We start from the raw sequence: 19,194 nt of genomic DNA on the forward strand, positions 1-19,194 counted from the left end.
GTTGAGACTTATTTGACGCAAAGTCTCTTTATTGGATTTCTTTTGGTTAGGATAGTCTGAAATATAGTAGGTACTTTGTCAAAGGTACAGTTTCAGGATGAACATACAAAATAGAGAGAAAACATTGAAGCATTGTTTGCGATATCCTCTTTCATAATTTTCACACATTAGTTGCCAACATCTTTAACAAGTACATAAGAGTGAGCCAACACCTTTTTGTACACATGTTCTCTACAGTGTGAGTGTGTGATATATAAAACACACAATGCCTCCAGAAAGTATTCAGCCCTCTTGACTTTCTTCACATTTTGTTAGGTTACAGCCTTATTCTAAAATCAATGAAATAAAACAATTCCTCAGCAATCTACACACAATACCCCAAAATGACAAAGCGAAAACAGGTTTTTAGAAATGTTTGTAAATTTACATAAATATTCAGACCCTTTGTTACAAGACTCAAAATTGAGCTCAGATGCATCCTGTTTGCCTTGATCATCCTTCAGATGTTTCTACAACTTGGAGTCCACCCATGATAAATTCAACGAGTTGGAAAGTCAAACCTGTAATAATAATAATAATAATAATAAATGCCATTTAGCAGACGCTTTTATCCAAAGCGACTTACAGTCATGTGTGCATACATTCTACGTATGGGTGGTCCCGGGAATCGAACCCACTACCCTGGCGTTACAAGCGCCATGCTCTACCAACTGTGCCACAGAAGGACCACCCATACCCAGAAGGAACCCACTACCCTGTCTATATAGAAAAGTCCCATAGTTAACAGTGCATGTCATAGGAAAGACCAAGCCATAAGGTCGAAGGAATTGTCCGTAGAGCTCCGAGACAGGACTATGACGAGGCACAGATCTGGGGAAAGGCACCAACATTTTTTTGACGCATTGAAGGTCCCTAAGAACAGTGGCCTCCATCATTATTAAAATGGTAGAAGTTTGGACCTGGCCGCCCAGCCAAACTGAGCAATCAGGGGAGAAAGGCCTTGGTCAAGGAGGTGACCAAGAACCCGATGGTCACTCTGACAGAGTTCCACAGTTCCTCTGTGGAGATAGGAGAACATTCCACAAAGACGAACATCTCTGCAGCACTCCACCAATCAGGCCTTTATGGTAGAGTGGCCAGACAGAACCTACTCCTCAGTAAAAGGTCCGACAGCCCACTTGGAGTTTGCCAAAAGGCACCCTAAAGGACTCAAGATCATGAGAATCAAGATTCTTTAGTCTGATGAAACCAGGATTGAACTCTTTGGCCTGAATGCCAAGCTTCACGTCTGGAGGAAAACTAACACCATCCCTACGATGAAGCATGGTGGTGGCAGCATCATACTGTGTGGATGTTTTTCAGAGGCAGCGAGACTAGTCAGGATCGAGGCAAAGCTGAACAGAGCTAAGTACAGAGCGATCCTTGATGAAAAGTGCAAAGGTTCACCTTCCAACAGGACAATGACCCTAAGCACACAGCCAAGACAACACAGGAGGGACAAGTCTCTGAATTTCCCTGAGAGGTCTAGCCAGAGCACGAACCTGATCGAACATCTCTGGAGAGACCTGAAAATAGCTGTGCAGCAACGCTCCCCATCCAACCTGACATAGCTTGAGAGGATCTGCAGAGAAGAATGGGAGAAACGCCCCAATACAGGTGTGCCACGCTTGGGACGTCATACCCAAGAAGACTCGAGGCTGTAATCACTGCCAAAGGTGCTTCAACAAAGTACTGAGTAAAGGGTCTAAATACTTACGCAAAAGTGATTTCACTTTAAATGATAAATTAGCAACATTTTCTAAAAACCTATTTTTGCACTGTCATTATGGGGTATTGTGGGTAGATTGGTGAGGAAAAAAATAGTATTTATTACATTTTAGAATAAGGCTGTAACCTAACAAAATATGGAAAAAATTGAGGGGTCTGAATACTTTCCGAATGCATTATATGAATATAAAAAAATACATTCTTTACACAATCCTTTCAAATGTCTCATGAATGTTGTGGATTGTTATATTTTTTTACCCTTCATTAAGACAATGTAAATGATAAAACAACTCAGACCAATGCCTTATGTAGCTCTTAACTCTGCAAAAATTAGGTCCTTCAATCCGAAGCATAGATACTGTTTACGTAAACACAATTTGGTGAGGAGAAAACCATGTTCACTCACTCCTGAATCAACTTGTACTACATACATACATACATACATACTCACTGCAACACATACATAGCTTTGATAAAAACTCTGGTTCAAAAGAAAATTCTGCTGCTAAATTGGAGCCAAATTGAACACTTTGTACTGCAGGGTTCCCCATGGCCACTGGGTTCATACAAAACACTGGAATCCATCACCAACAAACAAATGCAAAACTACAAATATAACTTAATTATGATTGGTAAAACTGAGATTTTATGAATATTACGCTTGCTGTTTGTATCCAAGACAACACCACTCATATCTAACAACTTTTCCCGATTGCTTAAGCAGAATACCAACACATCTTGCATCTCAATAACTTCATAAAGTTTATTATTAGTGTATTTTTGTACAATTTCAGTCTAGGCACTTTGACTTGCCTGCCAGGGAATTGTTAACTCATTCCTATGTGTCAAGCAAGTTGAACCTCTGTATAATTTAGGGTTGGCATGCTGAACCATGAAGCTGGTTGAAGCCTTGAGAAAGGCCTTTCTAACAGCAACAGACACTAGACATCTTGCATTATAAGATCTTCCACATAATATTACTTTATAGAAATATTGATTTTGTAAGAATTTGTAAATAACAGCATTTCTTACATTGGGTGCAAACTAAGATATTGTGCACAAACAGAAACAGCACCTTGCATCTAGTAGTAACCAAAATAGATGAAGTGTTGCACGATAGCACAAACACCAAATGAACCAACAAACAGGAAATCAACCACAAGCATGTTATGTTCAACACAGTTCTTACTGTAGGAAAAGCACACATTCTCCACATCTATAAAAACAAGCTGTGCACGTTAAGGTCTATTTTCAATATGAATATCATGTGACAACAGATTCACAGCAATGGGCATAGGGGGTCAGCATTCTCTTATATGGTCTTACACTAAATACACACCAAGAAACTGGAACTAGGAAAATAATCAGATAAGATCTAATGGTTTTTGGCACACTTGTGCCAGCCTGGGGAACAGGAAGGGATGTATGTGTATGTTATACCAAGGTAAAGATCACAGGAGCTGGATACATAGTGGACTGTCTCGTTCCCATGGTTCTGCCTGGTTTCACACCCATCACTCAGTGCTGTCGGCGAGCGAGGCAGCGTCATCCTCTGTGTTTGTGTTGTAGCTGCCGTTGTGCTGGACGCAGGGTGATGTCAAACCCTCGCTTGGTGTGGCCGACCCCTCCCTGTCACTCTGGTAGTCCTTCTCCTTCCTGTCGTAGTCCCTTTCCACCTAATCAAAGGATCACGTTCAAAATTAAATTTCAAATAGAGCAGGCCTTACTATACTAGGTGGATTAACAGAAAACACTAGGGCCACAGTGAAAACATTTAAGAGCTAAGGTTACTGACTACAGGACATCATGTCACTGTACTTTAGTTATTTATCCTTTGTTTAACCAGGAAAGTCAAATGGAGATTGATCTCTATATTTCAAGTACGCCCTGGCCAAGAAAACAGCACATTTAGTCACACACTCAGCATAACACAAAACAGTGCATTCGGAAAGTTTTCAGACCACTTGACTTTTCCATATTGTTACGTTACAGCCTTACTCTAAAAATATAAATATCATATATACATAAGTATTCAGACCCTCTACTCTACTTTTTTGTAGCACCTTTGACAGCAATTACAGCCTTGAGTCCTCTTTTGGGTATGATGTTACAAGCTTGGTACACCTCTCACAGATCCTTTCATGCTCTGTCAGTTTGGATGGTGAGTGTTACTGCACAGCTATTTTCAGGTCTTTCCAGAGATGATCAATCGGGTTCAAGTCCAGGACTCTGGCTGGGCCACTCAAGGACGTGTCCCGAAGCCACTCCTGCGTTGTCTTGGCTGTGTGTTTAGGGTCGTTGTCCTGTTGGTAGGTGAACCTTCAACCCAGTCTGAGGTCCTGAGTGCTCTGGAGCAGGGTTTCATCAAGGACCTCTGTACTTTGCTCCGTTCATCTTTAACTTGATCCTGACTAGTCACTCAGTCCCTGCCACTGAAAAACATCCCCACACCATGATGCTGCCACCACAATGCTTCACTGTAGGGATGGTCCCAGGTTTCCTCCAGATATGACGCTTGGCATTCAGGCCAAAGAGTTCAATCTTGATTTCATCAGATTAGTGAATCTTGTTTCTCATGGTCTTGAGAGTCCTTTAGGAAAACTCCAAGCGGGCTGTCATGTGCTTTCTACTGATGAGTGGCTTCAGTATGGCCATAAAGGCCTGATTGGTGGAGTGCTGCAGAGATGGTTGTCCTTCTGGAAGGTTCTCCCATCTCCACAGAAGAACTCTAGAGCTCTGTCAGAGTGACCATCGGGTTATTGGTCATCTCCCTGACCAACGCCCTTCTTCCCCAATTGCTCAGTTTGGCCGGGCAGCCAGCCCTTGGAAGGGTCTTGGTGATTCCAAACTTCTATTTAAGAATGACGGAGGCCACTATGTTCTTGGGGACCTTCAATGCTGCAGAAATGTTTTGGTACCCTTCCCCAGAGCTGAGGCTTGATACAATCCTGTCTCGGGGTCGAAGGAATTGTCCGTAGACCTCCATGGCTTGGTTTTTGTTCTGACATGCACTGTCAACTGTGGGACCTTATATAGACAGGTATGTGCCTTTCCAAATCATGTCCAATTAATTGAATTTACCACAAGTGGACTCCAATCAAGTTGTAGAAACATGTCAAGAAGGATCAATGGAAAGAGGATGCACCTGAGCTCAATTTCGAGTCTCATAGCAAACGGTCTGAATACTAACAGTACAAGTCAAAAGTTGACACCTACTCATTCAAGGGTTTTTTCTTTATTTCTACTATTTTCTACACTGTATAATAATAGTGAAGACATCAAAACTATGAAATAACACCAATGGAATCATGTAGTAACCAAAAAGTAGCCACCTTTTGCCTTGCACAGTCTTGGCATTCTCTCAACCAGCTTCATGAGGTAGTCATATGGAATGCATTTCAATTAACAGGTGTGCCTTGTTAAAAGTTAACTTGTGGAATTCCTTAATGCGTTTGAGACAATCAGTTGTGTTGTGACAAGGTAGGGGTGGTATACAGAAGATAGCCCTATTTGGTAAAAGACCAAGTCCATATTATGGCAACAACAGCTCAAATAAGCAAAAAGAAACGACAGTCCATCATTAATTCAAGACATGAAGGTCAGTCAATCCAGAAAACAACTGGATTGACAATCCAGAAAATAACTGGATTGACAATCCAGAAAATGTATTCATGTGCAGTCACAAAAACCATCAAGCACTCTGATGAAACTGGCTCTCATGAGGACAGCCACAGGTAAGGAAGACCCAGAGTTACCTCTGCTGCAGTTCATTAGAATTACCAGCCTAGGAAATTGCAGCCCAAATAAATGCTTCAGAGTTCAAGTAACAGACACATCAACTGTTCAGAAGAGACTGCATGAAATCAGGCTGCAAAGAAACCACTACTAAAGGACACCAATAAGAAGTGATTTGCTTGGGCCAAGATACACAAGCAATGGACATTAGGTGGAAATCTGTCCTTTGGTCTGATGAGTCCAAATGTGAAAATGTTGGTTCCAACCGCTGTGTCTTTGTGAGACGCAGAGTAGGTCAATGGAAGCACGGAGGAGGTGGTGTGATGGTGCTTTGCTAGTGACACGGTCTGTGATTGTTTTCAACAGGTCAATGACCCAACACACCTCCAGTCTGTGTAAGAACTATTTGACCAAGGAGGAGAGTGATGGAGTGCTGCATCAGATGACCTGGCTTCCACAATCACCTGACCTCAACCCAATTGAGATGGTTTGGGATGAGTTGGACTGCAGAGTGAAAGAAAAGCAGCCAACAAGTGCTCAGCATATGTGGGAACTCCTTCAAGACTGTTGGAAAGCATTCCAGGTGAAGCTGGTTGAGAGAATGCCAAGAGTGTGCAAAGCTGTCGTCAAGGCAAATGATGGCTACTTTGAAGAATCTCAAATGTAAAATATTTTGTTTAACACTATTTTGAAAAACCCTTGAATGAGTAAACGCATGACTGGTACTGTATGCAATAAAATGTAGGTTATTATTTGTAATAAATTAGCAAACAAAAAAAATGTTTTCGTTTGTCATTATGGGATAATGTGTGTAGATTGATGAGGGAAAAAAATAATTTAATACATTTTACAGTAAGGCTGTAACGTAACAAAATGTGGAAAAAGTGAAGGGGTCTGAATACTTTCCGAATGAACTGTACAACCCAAATTGTCATGTAAAAACATTGCAATCATTTGTCATAAAGAGTAGTGTAGTGTCAACAACGCAGCCACTGCCAGCTAGCCTACTTCAGCAGTACTGTATCATTTTAGTCAATAAGATTCTTGCTACGTAAGCTTAACTTTCTGAACATTCGAGACGTGTAGTCCACTTGTCATTCCAATCTCCTTTGCATTAGCGTAGCCTCTTCTGTAGCCTGTCAACTATGTGTCTGTCTATCCCTGTTCTCTCCTCTCTGCACAGACCATACAAACGCTCCACACCGCGTGGCCGCGGCCACCTAATCTGGTGGTCCCAGCGCGCACGACCCACGTGGAGTTCCAGGTCTCCGGTAGCCTCTGGAACTGCCGATCTGCGGCCAACAAGGCAGAGTTAATCTCAGCCTATGCCTCCCTCCAGTCCCTCGACTTCTTGGCACTGACGGAAACATGGATCACCACACACAACACTGCTACTCCTACTGCTCTCTCTTCGTCCGCCCACGTGTTCTCGCACACCCCGAGAGCTTCTGGTCAGCGGGGTGGTGGCACCGGGATCCTCATCTCTCCCAAGTGGTCATTCTCTCTTTCTCCTCTTACCGATCTGTCTATCGCCTCCTTTGAATTCCATGCTGTCACAGTTACCAGCCCTTTCAAGCTTAACATCCTTATCATTTATCGCCCTCCAGGTTCCCTCGGAGAGTTCATCAATGAGCTTGATGCCTTGATAAGCTCCTTTCCTGAGGACGGCTCACCTCTCACAGTGCTGGGCGACTTTAACCTCCCCACGTCTACCTTTGACTCATTCCTCTCTGCCTCCTTCTTTCCACTCCTCTCCTCTTTTGACCTCACCCTCTCACCTTCCCCCTACTCACAAGGCAGGCAATACGCTCGACCTCATCTTTACTAGATGCTGTTCTTCCACTAACCTCATTGCAACTCCCTCCAAGTCTCCGACCACTACCTTGTATCCTTTTCCCTCTCGCTCTCATCCAACACCTCCCACACTGCCCCTACTCGGATGGTATCGCGCCGTCCCAACCTTCGCTCTCTCTCCCCCGCTACTCTCTCCTCTTCCATCCTATCATCTCTTCCCTCTGCTCAAACCTTCTCCAACCTATCTCCTGATTCTGCCTCCTCAACCCTCCTCTCCTCCCTTTCTGCATCCTTTTACTCTCTATGTCCCCTATCCTCCAGGCCGGCTCGGTCCTCCCCTCCCGCTCCGTGGCTCGACGACTCATTGCGAGCTCACAGAACAAGGCTCCCGGCAGCCGAGCGGAAATGGAGGAAAACTCGCCTCCCTGCGGACCTGGCATCCTTTCACTCCCTCCTCTCTACATTTTCCTCCTCCGTCTCTGCTGCTAAAGCCATTTTCTACCACTCTAAATTCCAAGCAGCTGCCTCTAACCCTAGGAAGCTCTTTGCCACCTTCTCCTCCCTCCTGAATCCTCCTCCCCCTCCCCCCTCTCTGCAGATGACTTCATCAACCATTTTGAAAAGAAGGTCGACGACATCCGATCCTCGTTTGCTAAGTCAAACGGCACCGCTGGTTCTGCTCACACTGCCCTACCCTGTGCTCTGACCTCTTTCTCCCCTCTCTCTCCAGATGAAATCTCGCGTCTTGTGACGGCCGGCCGCCCAACAACCTGCCCGCTTGACCCTATCCCTCCTCTCTTCTCCAGACCATTTCCGGAGACCTTCTCCCTTACCTCACCTCGCTCATCAACTCATCCCTGACTGCTGGCTACGTCCCTTCCGTCTTCAAGAGAGCGAGAGTTGCACCCCTTCTGAAAAAACCTACACTCGATCCCTCCGATGTCAACAACTACAGACCAGTATCCCTTCTTTCTTTTCTCTCCAAAACTCTTGAACGTGCCGTCCTTGGCCAGCTCTCTCGCTATCTCTCTCTGAATGACCTTCTTGATCCAGATCAGTCAGGTTTCAAGACTAGTCATTCAACTGAGACTGCTCTTCTCTGTATCACGGAGGCGCTCCGCACTGCTAAAGCTAACTCTCTCTCCTCTGCTCTCATCCTTCTAGACCTATCGGCTGCCTTCGATACTGTGAACCATCAGATCCTCCTCTCCACCCTCTCCGAGTTGGGCATCTCCGGCGCGGCCCACGCTTGGATTGCGTCCTACCTGACAGGTCGCTCCTACCAGGTGGCGTGGCGAGAAGCTGTCTCCTCACCACGCGCTCTCACCACTGGTGTCCCCCAGGGCTCTGTTCTAGGCCCTCTCCTATTCTCGCTATACACCAAGTCACTTGGCTCTGTCATAACCTCACATGGTCTCTCCTATCATTGCTATGCAGACGACACACAATTCATCTTCTCCTTTCCCCCTTCTGATGACCAGGTGGCGAATCGCATCTCTGCATGTCTGGCAGACATATCAGTGTGGATGACGGCTCACCACCTCAAGCTGAACCTCGGCAAGACGGAGCTGCTCTTCCTCCCGGGGAAGGACTGCCCGTTCCATGATCTCGCCATCACGGTTGACAACTCCATTGTGTCCTCCTCCCAGAGCGCTAAGAACCTTGGCGTGATCCTGGACAACACCCTGTCGTTCTCAACTAACATCAAGGCGGTGGCCCGTTCCTGTAGGTTCATGCTCTACAACATCCGCAGAGTACGACCCTGCCTCACACAGGAAGCGGTGCAGGTCCTAATCCAGGCACTTGTCATCTCCCGTCTGGATTACTGCAACTCGCTGTTGGCTGGGCTCCCTGCCTGTGCCATTAAACCCCTACAACTCATCCAGAACGCCGCAGCCCGTCTGGTGTTCAACCTTCCCAAGTTCTCTCACGTCACCCCGCTCCTCCGCTCTCTCCACTGGCTTCCAGTTGAAGCTCGCATCCGCTACAAGACCATGGTGCTTGCCTACGGAGCTGTGAGGGGAACGGCACCCCAGTACCTCCAGGCTCTGATCAGGCCCTACACCCAAACAAGGGCACTGCGTTCATCCACTTCTGGCCTGCTCGCCTCCCTACCACTGAGGAAGTACAGTTCCCGCTCAGCCCAGTCAAAACTGTTCGCTGCTCTGGCCCCCAATGGTGGAACAAACTCCCTCACGACGCCAGGACAACGGAGTCAATCACCACCTTCCGGAGACACCTGAAACCCCACCTCTTTAAGGAATACCTAGGATAGGATAAGTAATCCTTCTCACCCCCCTTTAAGATTTAGATGCACTATTGTAAAGTGACTGTTCTACTGGATGTCATAAGGTGAATGCACCAATTTGTAAGTCGCTCTGGATAAGAGCGTCTGCTAAATGACTTAAATGTAAATGTAATGAGTATAGAAAGAGCAGGAGTCATGGTAAAAACAACATTCTAGTGTGATTAAATCCTCAATTGTAATACAATTTTTGCAAAGAGTTACAGGATGGGGCAGCATGTGTAAATGCTCTCTTGCCAAACTCAGTCCTTACCTTTCAGTTTGCCTCACCTCAGACTATTGATCTGAACTACTCTATTGCCCACAACATACTTTTTCTTGGTACTTCATACTTCAAATTAACACAAAAAACTACAAAGGGATATTGCAGGAAAGAATGGGCGAGGCCCAAAATCTCAAAACTAGAATATAGCTATGCGCAACATTGTTCATACTACACACACACACTGTACAAAACACTTGCAGTGGCAAGTCCCCCATGGTTGAAAGTCGCCAGACAAAGTTTACTGTGAGGAACCCCTAGTAAGCTGTCTGCAGATTGTTATCAATTCTGAAGAGTGGAGTTTCACAGAGATTTGATCTTTAGTGCAGTCAGTGAGAAGTAGGCCAGTGTTTTTCCGAGACAGGCTTGACGACGTACAGATATTATGCTAATTACAGTGATAAGGACATTACCCTAAAGGACAATGATTATAGACACAAATACAGTCAACTTCTGACAAGTGCACTTACAGTCAGGAGTGGATTCAGAATTCAGCAACTATAGCATTAGTCTTCTCACCTTCATAGGTTTGGCCTTGAGCTCCATCTTCTCTTTATCTCTGCTGCTCTTCTTCCTGGAGTTGGAACTCTCCCTCTTTTCCCTGCTGCCATCCCTTGCCTTCTCCCTCTTCTCGTCTTTCCTCCCTCTGCAAATGTAAATGTCAACACAACCCTTAATGATCGACAGAGTAATGTCATCCAAAGTCTTGTTTGTGCAAATCTTCCAGAGACCATCATAATGCAAGATTTAAGTTACACATGTGTATCTCAAGTTAGGATTCCCACCCTATGGGCTTGGTTGTGGTGGTGCTGATTGTTGTGTTGAATGGTCCCGTTGTACTACATTGTTTTACTGTACCTCTTTGGTGAGGGAGACCTGGCTTTCCTTCTGGGACTCCTAGAACGATCCCTGCTCTTCCTTCTGTGGCCCCTGAAAATAATTTACACCAACATTTCTTATTATTAACTGGGAGTTTTAGTCAATATCGAGAGCTCTCAGACATGCCTATGGATATTATTGTGTGTACATCAGTTCAGTCCTCATTTTATATAGTGTGTTAGCTGAACAAATAAGTCTATTTTTGTTTCATCAACAGGCCCTACCTTAATTTAAGATGTGTGCTTAAATATAAATCAATTAGAAAGGATTCAGCTTGATATACTATATACACTCAGTGGTCAGTTTATTATGTACGCCTCCATAACAGCCTGAATTCTTCAGTGCGTGGATTCCACAAGGTGTGGTGTTAACTTTGCTCTATTGGTATCAAGGGACCTAATGTGTGCCAGAAAAACATTGCCCACACCATTACGCCACCGCCACCAGCCTGTACCATTGACACCATGCAGGATGGGGCCATGTACTTATGCTGCTTACACCAAATCCTGACTCTGCCATCAGCATGACGCAACAGGAACCGGGATTCTTCAGACCAGGCAAAGTTTTTCCACTCCTCAAATCTCAGGGTTGGTGATCGCATGCCCATAGCTGATAGGAGTGGAACCCTGTGTGGTCTGCTGCAATAGCCCATCAGTGATAAGGACTGACGAGTTCTGTTATCCGAGATGACGTTCTGCACACCACTGTTGTACTGCACCATTATTTGCCTATTTGAGGCCCGTTTGTCAGCTTGCACAATTCTTGCCATTCTCCTTCGACCTCTCATCAATGAGCTGGACTGCCGCTTACTGGACGTTTTTTGTTGTTGCATCATTTACAGTAAACACTTGACACTGAGTGCAGTTACATGCACACAATAATAGCCAGATGAATATAATAATTAGATTAAAACGTTTACATGCTTTGCAAGAATAACAATTTCCTAATAATTCTGTTTACATGGACACATCTGAGGAAGGCACAGTGATGCCGAAACGTTGGTAGATACCCATTAAATTGCTGGGAGATAACACATGGAGTGTGCGACTTTCATTATTTTGATAGTTTATTCGCCATTAGTCAGCACCTCCACACAAACTATTATTCTGGGTGTGTGCAAGCTCATGTTTTTGTTATCTACATGGACACATCTGAAATCAGGCTACCCGATGGCACTCTGAAAATGCAGAAAATCACCAAGCAAAACAAACGTTCTACCAAGGTGAACATTTTATTTTTGGGAAGGATATTGGATTCTTAGTTCGAACATAAGAAGTTTGTATGTGAAAACAACTTCTACATTGAGTTGTTCTGAACACACTTTACTCGTGCCAAAGAGGGAGGCTCGTTCGGCTGCTGCTAGCACATGCACAGATCAAATACACAGCTGGAACGCCGATTAACGTGTTTATATGTCCTTTTCACGCACTGGGGTGAAAAGCTCAGGAGGCTGGTATTTTGAGATACTGGAACCAGTGGAAGCAGTGCGCCCATTCTAACGTTCAATCGAACAGTTACAATGCCCGGCTGCCGGCTTTATATAACAAGCCAGGGCCACATGGCTCACTGTCTGTAGAAGCTAACCATTTTTTGTGAAAGGGGTGATGTCCCTAATAAACTGACAACTGAGTACATTCAGGAAGCATGTATAGTATGGTGTTCTGCTGACCTGCTCGTGCTCCTGGACCTTTGGGATGCACTGTAGCTTTTTGGAGGTGTTTTAGCCTTTTTCTCCTTCTGCCTCCTGTCCTCTATAACCCGAGATATATCCTCCTTTCCTCTCGTCCTCTGCTCCCTCTCTTTCCGCCTGTCCCTGCAGTACACAAGAAAGTGTGTCACTCCTTTCCTAGATGCCTTTGATCTGCAAGCTGGTACAAACCATGACAGAGAGACTGGAGCCTAGTGATTCAATGAGTAAACAACATCATACTGGCACTGCTGCTAAAACACAGTCCTCTAAGTATTAACCAAATGTTGGGTCCTGGCTTAAAGCTAAAGAAACAAAGAATGCACACCATTTAAGGTGATGTGCAGACTAACAAAATAAACTATACACATTTAAACTATACACATTTTTTTGAATGAACGCCATCCTCATGACTAAAGATTTCCTAACAGCTTTATTTGAGTTACAAAAGCCTTCAGGCTTATCTCAAGGTAAAATAGTTGGAACAACAGACTGCAGTAGTTCTACCGTGATCTGGAGCGCGAAAGTCTCTTGTGGATCCCCCGAGAGACGTGGGACTCGCTGACCTTGGGCCGCGACCTCTGAGAGAGCCTGCTTCTGGAGACGAGAAAGCAAAAAAGGGGAGAATTTATATTATTAGACCAAATCAAGTTCACTTTATTTGCCTGTGAGAGGAATTCTCCATCCTGGGCCGTACCTGTGCCTAGAATGGGACCGCTTCCTCCTCGTTCTCGAGCGGGAATGCGATCGTGACCGTGTTCTGGATCTCCTGGAACGTCGGGAGTGACTGGATGAGCGTTTCTTCACCTCCTCTGTAACAGGAAGTGATTGGTCAGACTAATCATACCAATCCATGTCTGTGAAAAACATCATGTGATGTTGAAACGTCACTCCTGTATCTATTCCTATACCTGTACTTCCATCTGCAGTAAAGCCTGAGCATTTTTATTGCTGACTAAATCTGTGCCTGCCTTTGAGTTGTGCTTTTAAATAAATCCAATTTAGGATGCATTTGGCTCGGGCATAATCCTTTACATAACATCCAACCATTTTCACACGAAAAAAGCTACAAGGGTACCCGTGAGGATGAGAGTGGTTGACCTCTGACCTGGCTCTACTATGATGGCGGCAATGGTGGACTGGGCCTCTCTGACCCTCTTCATGACGTCCTCCAGCTCCTTGGCTGCAGCCTGAGGGGTCAGCTCTGGGGGCTTCACAATGGCGTTGTTGGAATGATTAATCCTGACCAAAACACAACGTTATATCACATTAACGCAACTTAGTGAACATCAAGTCACAACACAGAAAGGCAAATCACCACAGACATGGAAAACAATTAACTTAAGAGGCATAAGACTTTCAATTTCTACGTTTGTTGATTCCAAAGACAGCACAGTATTGAGCAACGTGCGGTAGTACTACCACAAAAAATGTCAACTGGTCATTTAATTTGAATTTGGAGAGAAGCACAATCATCACAATCAATATTCCACAATAACAGTGAACAGGGTAACACATAGGTGTATCTCCACTAATAATATTTTGAGACGAGATACACAACATATAACGTTTTCTATAGAATAAAAACGTTATGAGACTTACTTCAAGGGTCTGTCTCCGAACATGACTCCGTTAAAGGTCAGCGCTCTGGACACTGAATCCTGGTCGGCAAACTCCACGAAGGCGAAGCGTGTGGGCTGCGTCTCGTCCCCCGCCATGCGCACAAACTTTACGTCGCCCACCTGCTTAAAGAATTCCAGCAGCTGCTCTGCAGTAGTGGTCTACGGAGGGAGAAGAGAGCACATTTTAATATTAATGCAATAAGATACAGGTATAGGATCTTAATGCGATCACTATTTTATTGATGAGAATTTGTAGTGTATTCAATGTTAAAAAAGGCTTCTAAAGCCTTAAAAACGTCAGACTTGATTTGCCCTAATGTAAAATTTATCAACCCCTGAAACAATATCCATGAATTATAATCCATATAATAATTCAAATTTCCTGTTGCAGCAGTTATTTCCTGTTGCAGCAGAATAATTTTCCTACTGTAGCAAACTGGCTCAAATTAAGATCTTACATCTGTAACCGTCATAAGATTATGGCATCATCCTATGACAGATGATAACCCTTAATATAACAGAAAAAGAGCTTCATCCAAGTGCTATATCCTAACTTGACTTTTGAGCTTAAATCATGCATTAATGTCAATGGGAAATATATATGAAAATGTGAATAGCTGTCACAGAACTTCAGTTACTCTTAGGGTCCCTGTTACCTGCGAGTTGAGGTTGCCAACGTAGACAGTCCTTCTGATCTCGTTCACCTTGGAGGGATCCACGTTGCCCATGAGGGGGGGCTGGGCAGAGGACGACACCCCACCTGCTCCAGTCACAGCCAGGGCCGACACTGCAGGGTCCAGGGCAGCTGGCAATGCCGCCAGGCTCACAATAGGGACGCTCAGCTGCTGCAGTAACACAAACAGAGCAAGGTTTACTAGGCAGATGGAGAGGTGGAATAAAGATTGAGAGATTTTCAGGTAAGATGTACCGCACATAGAAACAGTTTGATGATATCTTTAGGTTTGATTGCCATTTGTTCCCTTCTGAAAATAAAAGGCCCAAATGTTGCACAGGTGCTATAGAGCTTAATAAATATGTCTGTGGTAAAGCAATACACCTCCTACTGATCAAAAATTGTATAGCACAGTGTTTCTCAATATTTTTTGTACCAGAGGCTTGGCAAGCTATGGCACTTCTTGGAAGTACTTATATTAAAACTAACACTTGAGAACTGACTAAATATTTGTCACAACTATTCTGTGGGACCAGTCAGCAACATCCCAGAGACCAAAGTTGGTCTGTGGACTGGAATTTGAGCACCCTGGTACGGTCTATTAATCCCAAACTCACAGTCTGTATGGGGGCCGAGGTGGGAAGGGGCAGCAGGCCGGCGCCTGGCATCAGGCTGGGTACAGCAGGAACAGCAGGGGGGGCAGCAGGTGCCAAGAGAGACAAGGCCTTGGCTTCTTCTGGGATCTTCCCTGTGGGACAAGGCGGGGAGTTAGAGCAGGTCATGGCAGGAAACAACCCTTCTGCGTCCTCTATGACTGCAGTATTATAGCCCCAGTATTCTAGAGAGAGAGAGAACATTCCTTCTTCATACAAAGACCTAGCTCTATTGGCTAGTTACTGAGGAGTCTAAGAGCCGATGCTAAAAAAAGGTTGAGCATCCACAGTGAGGTTTCCCTCTACTTCTCAAATTTACTGTAATAAGTCAGTCATTTAGCATTCAGGCTATGAACAGACAAAAACGTTAACATGACTTCTTCCTCACAAACGAAAGGGAAATCCTGATTTTTGTCCTCTTTTTTTCATAGATTCAAAAAATAATGCAGAGAACACTTTGAGGTATGGGTCACCTGTACTGGAAACATATTGGTCATGAACCATACGATAGCAAGCATGGGCGCTTTTCCCGTAGGGCGATCGTTTCGCAGTGTTGGAAAGGAGTGCAACACAAGACAACCGTTCATGATGGCTGCATCACTAATAGCACACAGAACATCAGATACAGAAAAGAAGAACATTTTTTAAGAATCTTGAGAAATTCCCAAACGTTAACCAAAACTTAAAACCTAAAAACAACGGATTTGAAATCTTTCACTTTCTTATTACTGGTTCAATCTGCCGTTCCTGAATGGAAGAGGGGAAGGGCGCAGTGTGTATTTCAATTAATCTAGTGGCTTTGTTTTTGAGAAGAAAAAAAAACAATTACAATAATTTAAGGGCTTAAGGGCAAAATAAATAAAAAGTCCATGTAATCAAATTCTTATACTATCCGTATAAGCATTATGTTACCAATGTAAAATGTAAAGGTTATATTCTATTCTACTACTTATAAGTTAATGATACTTTTTCCTAGTGAGTTTAAGGTTTAAATGAGCCCTATATTTGAAATCCTAACCATAGACCAAGAGCAGGAGACAAAGAAAGTAAAATGTGTTAGTCATCTTCATGGCAGCCCATGTGTGATACACATTCCACTTGGGTGCCATGGCAACCTGGACAGAACTCAATCACAGACTGTGGAAGGAGAGAGAGAGAATGAGCGAAAGAAAGAAAGAGAAGAGGTGAGAGAAAGAGAGAGGAAAAAAGAAAAACCCAAAATAATAAACGAAAAAACAATATGCTAGGAATATATAATATAATGCAATAGTGTTGCTAGAGTCTAGAGGGAGCAGACAAGGCAAGGGACAACATGTGAAAGTAAAAACTAAAAGAAACCAACCAAAAAAAAGAAAGAAAAGAAAGATAAATAAAAAGAGACAAGGTGTCCATCTTGGAAGGTTCAGCGGGCTTATTCTCCTTGGTCACATTCCCCCCTTGAAGGCAGCGGTGGCCCCAGCGGGGATAGTGGCTTGGAAAACAATGCCTGACTCAGGCTAGTGTAGTGTAACAGCTGGGCCAGTCTAGTCATCTGATATGCACACATAATCACACAGAAAAAACATACAAAACCAAATTAATAAACTCAGTAGCCATCCAGCACTAAGTTAACGTGGACAAAAAAGCATTTCAAGTGAGAGAATCGGTTAGATAAGGTGAGACCACTTTTTTTCCCTTTTTTTTGAGAAGCTATACACTAAATAATGGAACAAGAGAAGGTTCTAGAAGACAGGGAGATAAAGACCAAAAAAAAATTTAAAAAATGAAACAAAATAAAGAGAGAAAAGAAGTAGTTAATTATTTATCATGTTATTCTACCATATCCTTGAAATCACCTCCATATCACTATGCATTATACCCATAAAAATCACGTCAACCTTTGTCATGAACATCAGAATCCGAGTCAAGTGTTATTTCGCAAGAATATGGATGATGTATTGCCAGACCAGCATAAACTGTCATTGAATAGTGAGGTGGTACTAGTCTATAATTTTACTCGAAGTGTCTACTCCTGCTACTACAATGTGCCTTCCATGGTCCGTGCAAATGATCATGTTATTTTCATATTGTGTATAGCCCCATGACAAAACACACTGCTTGTATCTAGCTAGTTGTGACAGGTGCTTAGGATAAATTGAGTGCTCATTGTGGATTAGGCCATCTTGGATCTGGGATACAGTGCAAGTGTGAAAGTGCATTTGTGTTCATGTGTATTCCTAATGGAAACCAACACAGCAAAACACTGGAAAGAAACACTTGCATGTACCTGCTATTTGAATGTAGGATACTAACGTTAGAATTTCAGCGGTTTCACGAACCAATAGGCAACACAATTTCACAGGAAGTGTGTTGACTACACAAAACACTCATTATGTCAACATCATCACTTGAATGAGTTTGGGCATACTCACCTTCTGCACATGGGACTACGATCAAAGCTCTGTCAATAAATACAGTGTTGGTTAAATGTTGCGCCACGCCAACACTGGAAGGCTCTCGATACTTTATGTAACATACTTTGGACGAGAAGGGGAGTGGTGCATTGCTGTAAGAGAACACAGACATGTATTAGAAATTACATGGATGTTGAATGAACACAGTTTACAAGTCAATGTTAGTTATACATGCCTATCTATCTACATTAAGTAAACTCCGGTAGCTAGCTGCACCAATGGTAAACGTGCGGAGTAGGCCCTTGATCCTGGGTGTTTCTTTATTAGGCATGCCGAATTGATAGCGCTTACTCTGGGGGGTAAAGACGTAACTCCTCGACGTCCCCAAGAAAGCCGAAGAGAGTGCGCATCTGCTCACTACTCACGGCAGACGACAGATTGGTGATTTGAATGACAGCGGTGCCTGGAATTCCACTCATTTTTCGAAATGCTTCCTCTTGAAAATGTACAGGAAATAGTATTTTATGACTATCCGAACGTTAATTATAGAAAACGGTTACAGGGGCAGCAAAGACAGTACCACAGACAGAACAGTGAACCAGACGTTTCACAGGATGTATAAATCTGAAGCATCCGGTTGGCGTGTCCCACTCACAACCACATATGGTGGTGAGGGGAAGCGGCTGTGGGGAAGTGGCGGCTGTGAGAGAAGATGGGGCGAGAAGGATTTTGGACGATAGTCTGCTAATTTTCTCGTCAATGAAACATTTGAGTTTAATACTGTTAAGAAAACTACAATCTGTTACGAAGTGGATTGCATTTTGTAGACTTTATCCTTTGCGGGTAAAGTTTCCCCCCAAAATGGCGTTGTTAGGGCGAAATTAGCAATTGCACAAACGCACTTCACAGAGTAGGTGTTCCCTAACGGAAATATGCAAACACATGTTAGAACTGGCCAATATAATCTCCCTAGCTCGTGCTTGGCTCTGCCCACTTCCTTGTTTGTTCGGCCCACTGTGATTAATTTGCTCCCATTGGAATCGACATACTATGGTCAATCTTGGGTTAGTTTAGCAAATCTTTGACAGTAATGCTGAAAGATCTTGATGTCTCCACCGATTGCTGTGCGAACAGCGCCTTCATGTGTCAAGGATGTCTCACATCAAGAGTCTTTCTTCAATTAGATTTCATCACCAGACTGCGTCCTCTCTCCTCTTGAAAAAAGCCCCAGTTAATCGAGGATAGTGGACGTGGATGGAAATGCTTTTGCTTGAAATGAAGCGGTCCTTCTCTGCTCGGAACATCATTAGGCAAATTAAGTTAACAGTGATGCATCCCAAAATAAATGTGTAAAGTGCAAAAAAATTGTTGTGCAAGACATTTTATAGATAAAACAATAAGTCGAATATTGTTTTTAAAAGTCT

General features: G+C 43.8%; 1 protein-coding gene across 6 annotated transcripts; it reads right to left on the reverse strand.

Moving 5' to 3' along the window:
• Nucleotides 1-8: 8 nt before the first annotated feature.
• Nucleotides 9-18,370, reverse strand: srek1 (splicing regulatory glutamine/lysine-rich protein 1). Of its 6 annotated transcripts, none has more exons than XM_035775818.2 (12): nt 18,122-18,370; nt 17,789-17,922; nt 15,342-15,472; nt 14,708-14,893; nt 14,032-14,210; nt 13,538-13,671; nt 13,127-13,241; nt 12,937-13,026; nt 12,412-12,555; nt 10,722-10,793; nt 10,383-10,509; nt 9-3,443 (listed from the first exon to the last, which is right to left on the reverse strand). In XM_035775818.2, the coding sequence occupies exons 1-12, from the start codon at nt 18,247-18,249 to the stop codon at nt 3,282-3,284; spliced, it is 1,602 nt and encodes a 533-aa protein (XP_035631711.1). In that variant the 5' UTR covers nt 18,250-18,370; the 3' UTR covers nt 9-3,281. The 6 variants fall into 6 exon arrangements, with proteins under 6 accessions (XP_035631711.1, XP_035631709.1, XP_052381565.1 ...); XM_035775816.2 differs by having other exon boundaries at nt 14,708-14,896; XM_052525605.1 differs by lacking the exon at nt 18,122-18,370 and adding an exon at nt 15,851-16,908.
• Between the last annotated feature and the right edge of the window lie 824 nt (nt 18,371-19,194).

This window comes from Oncorhynchus keta, chromosome 9 (genome assembly GCF_023373465.1).
Source record: "Oncorhynchus keta strain PuntledgeMale-10-30-2019 chromosome 9, Oket_V2, whole genome shotgun sequence".
NCBI lineage: Eukaryota > Metazoa > Chordata > Actinopteri > Salmoniformes > Salmonidae > Oncorhynchus > Oncorhynchus keta.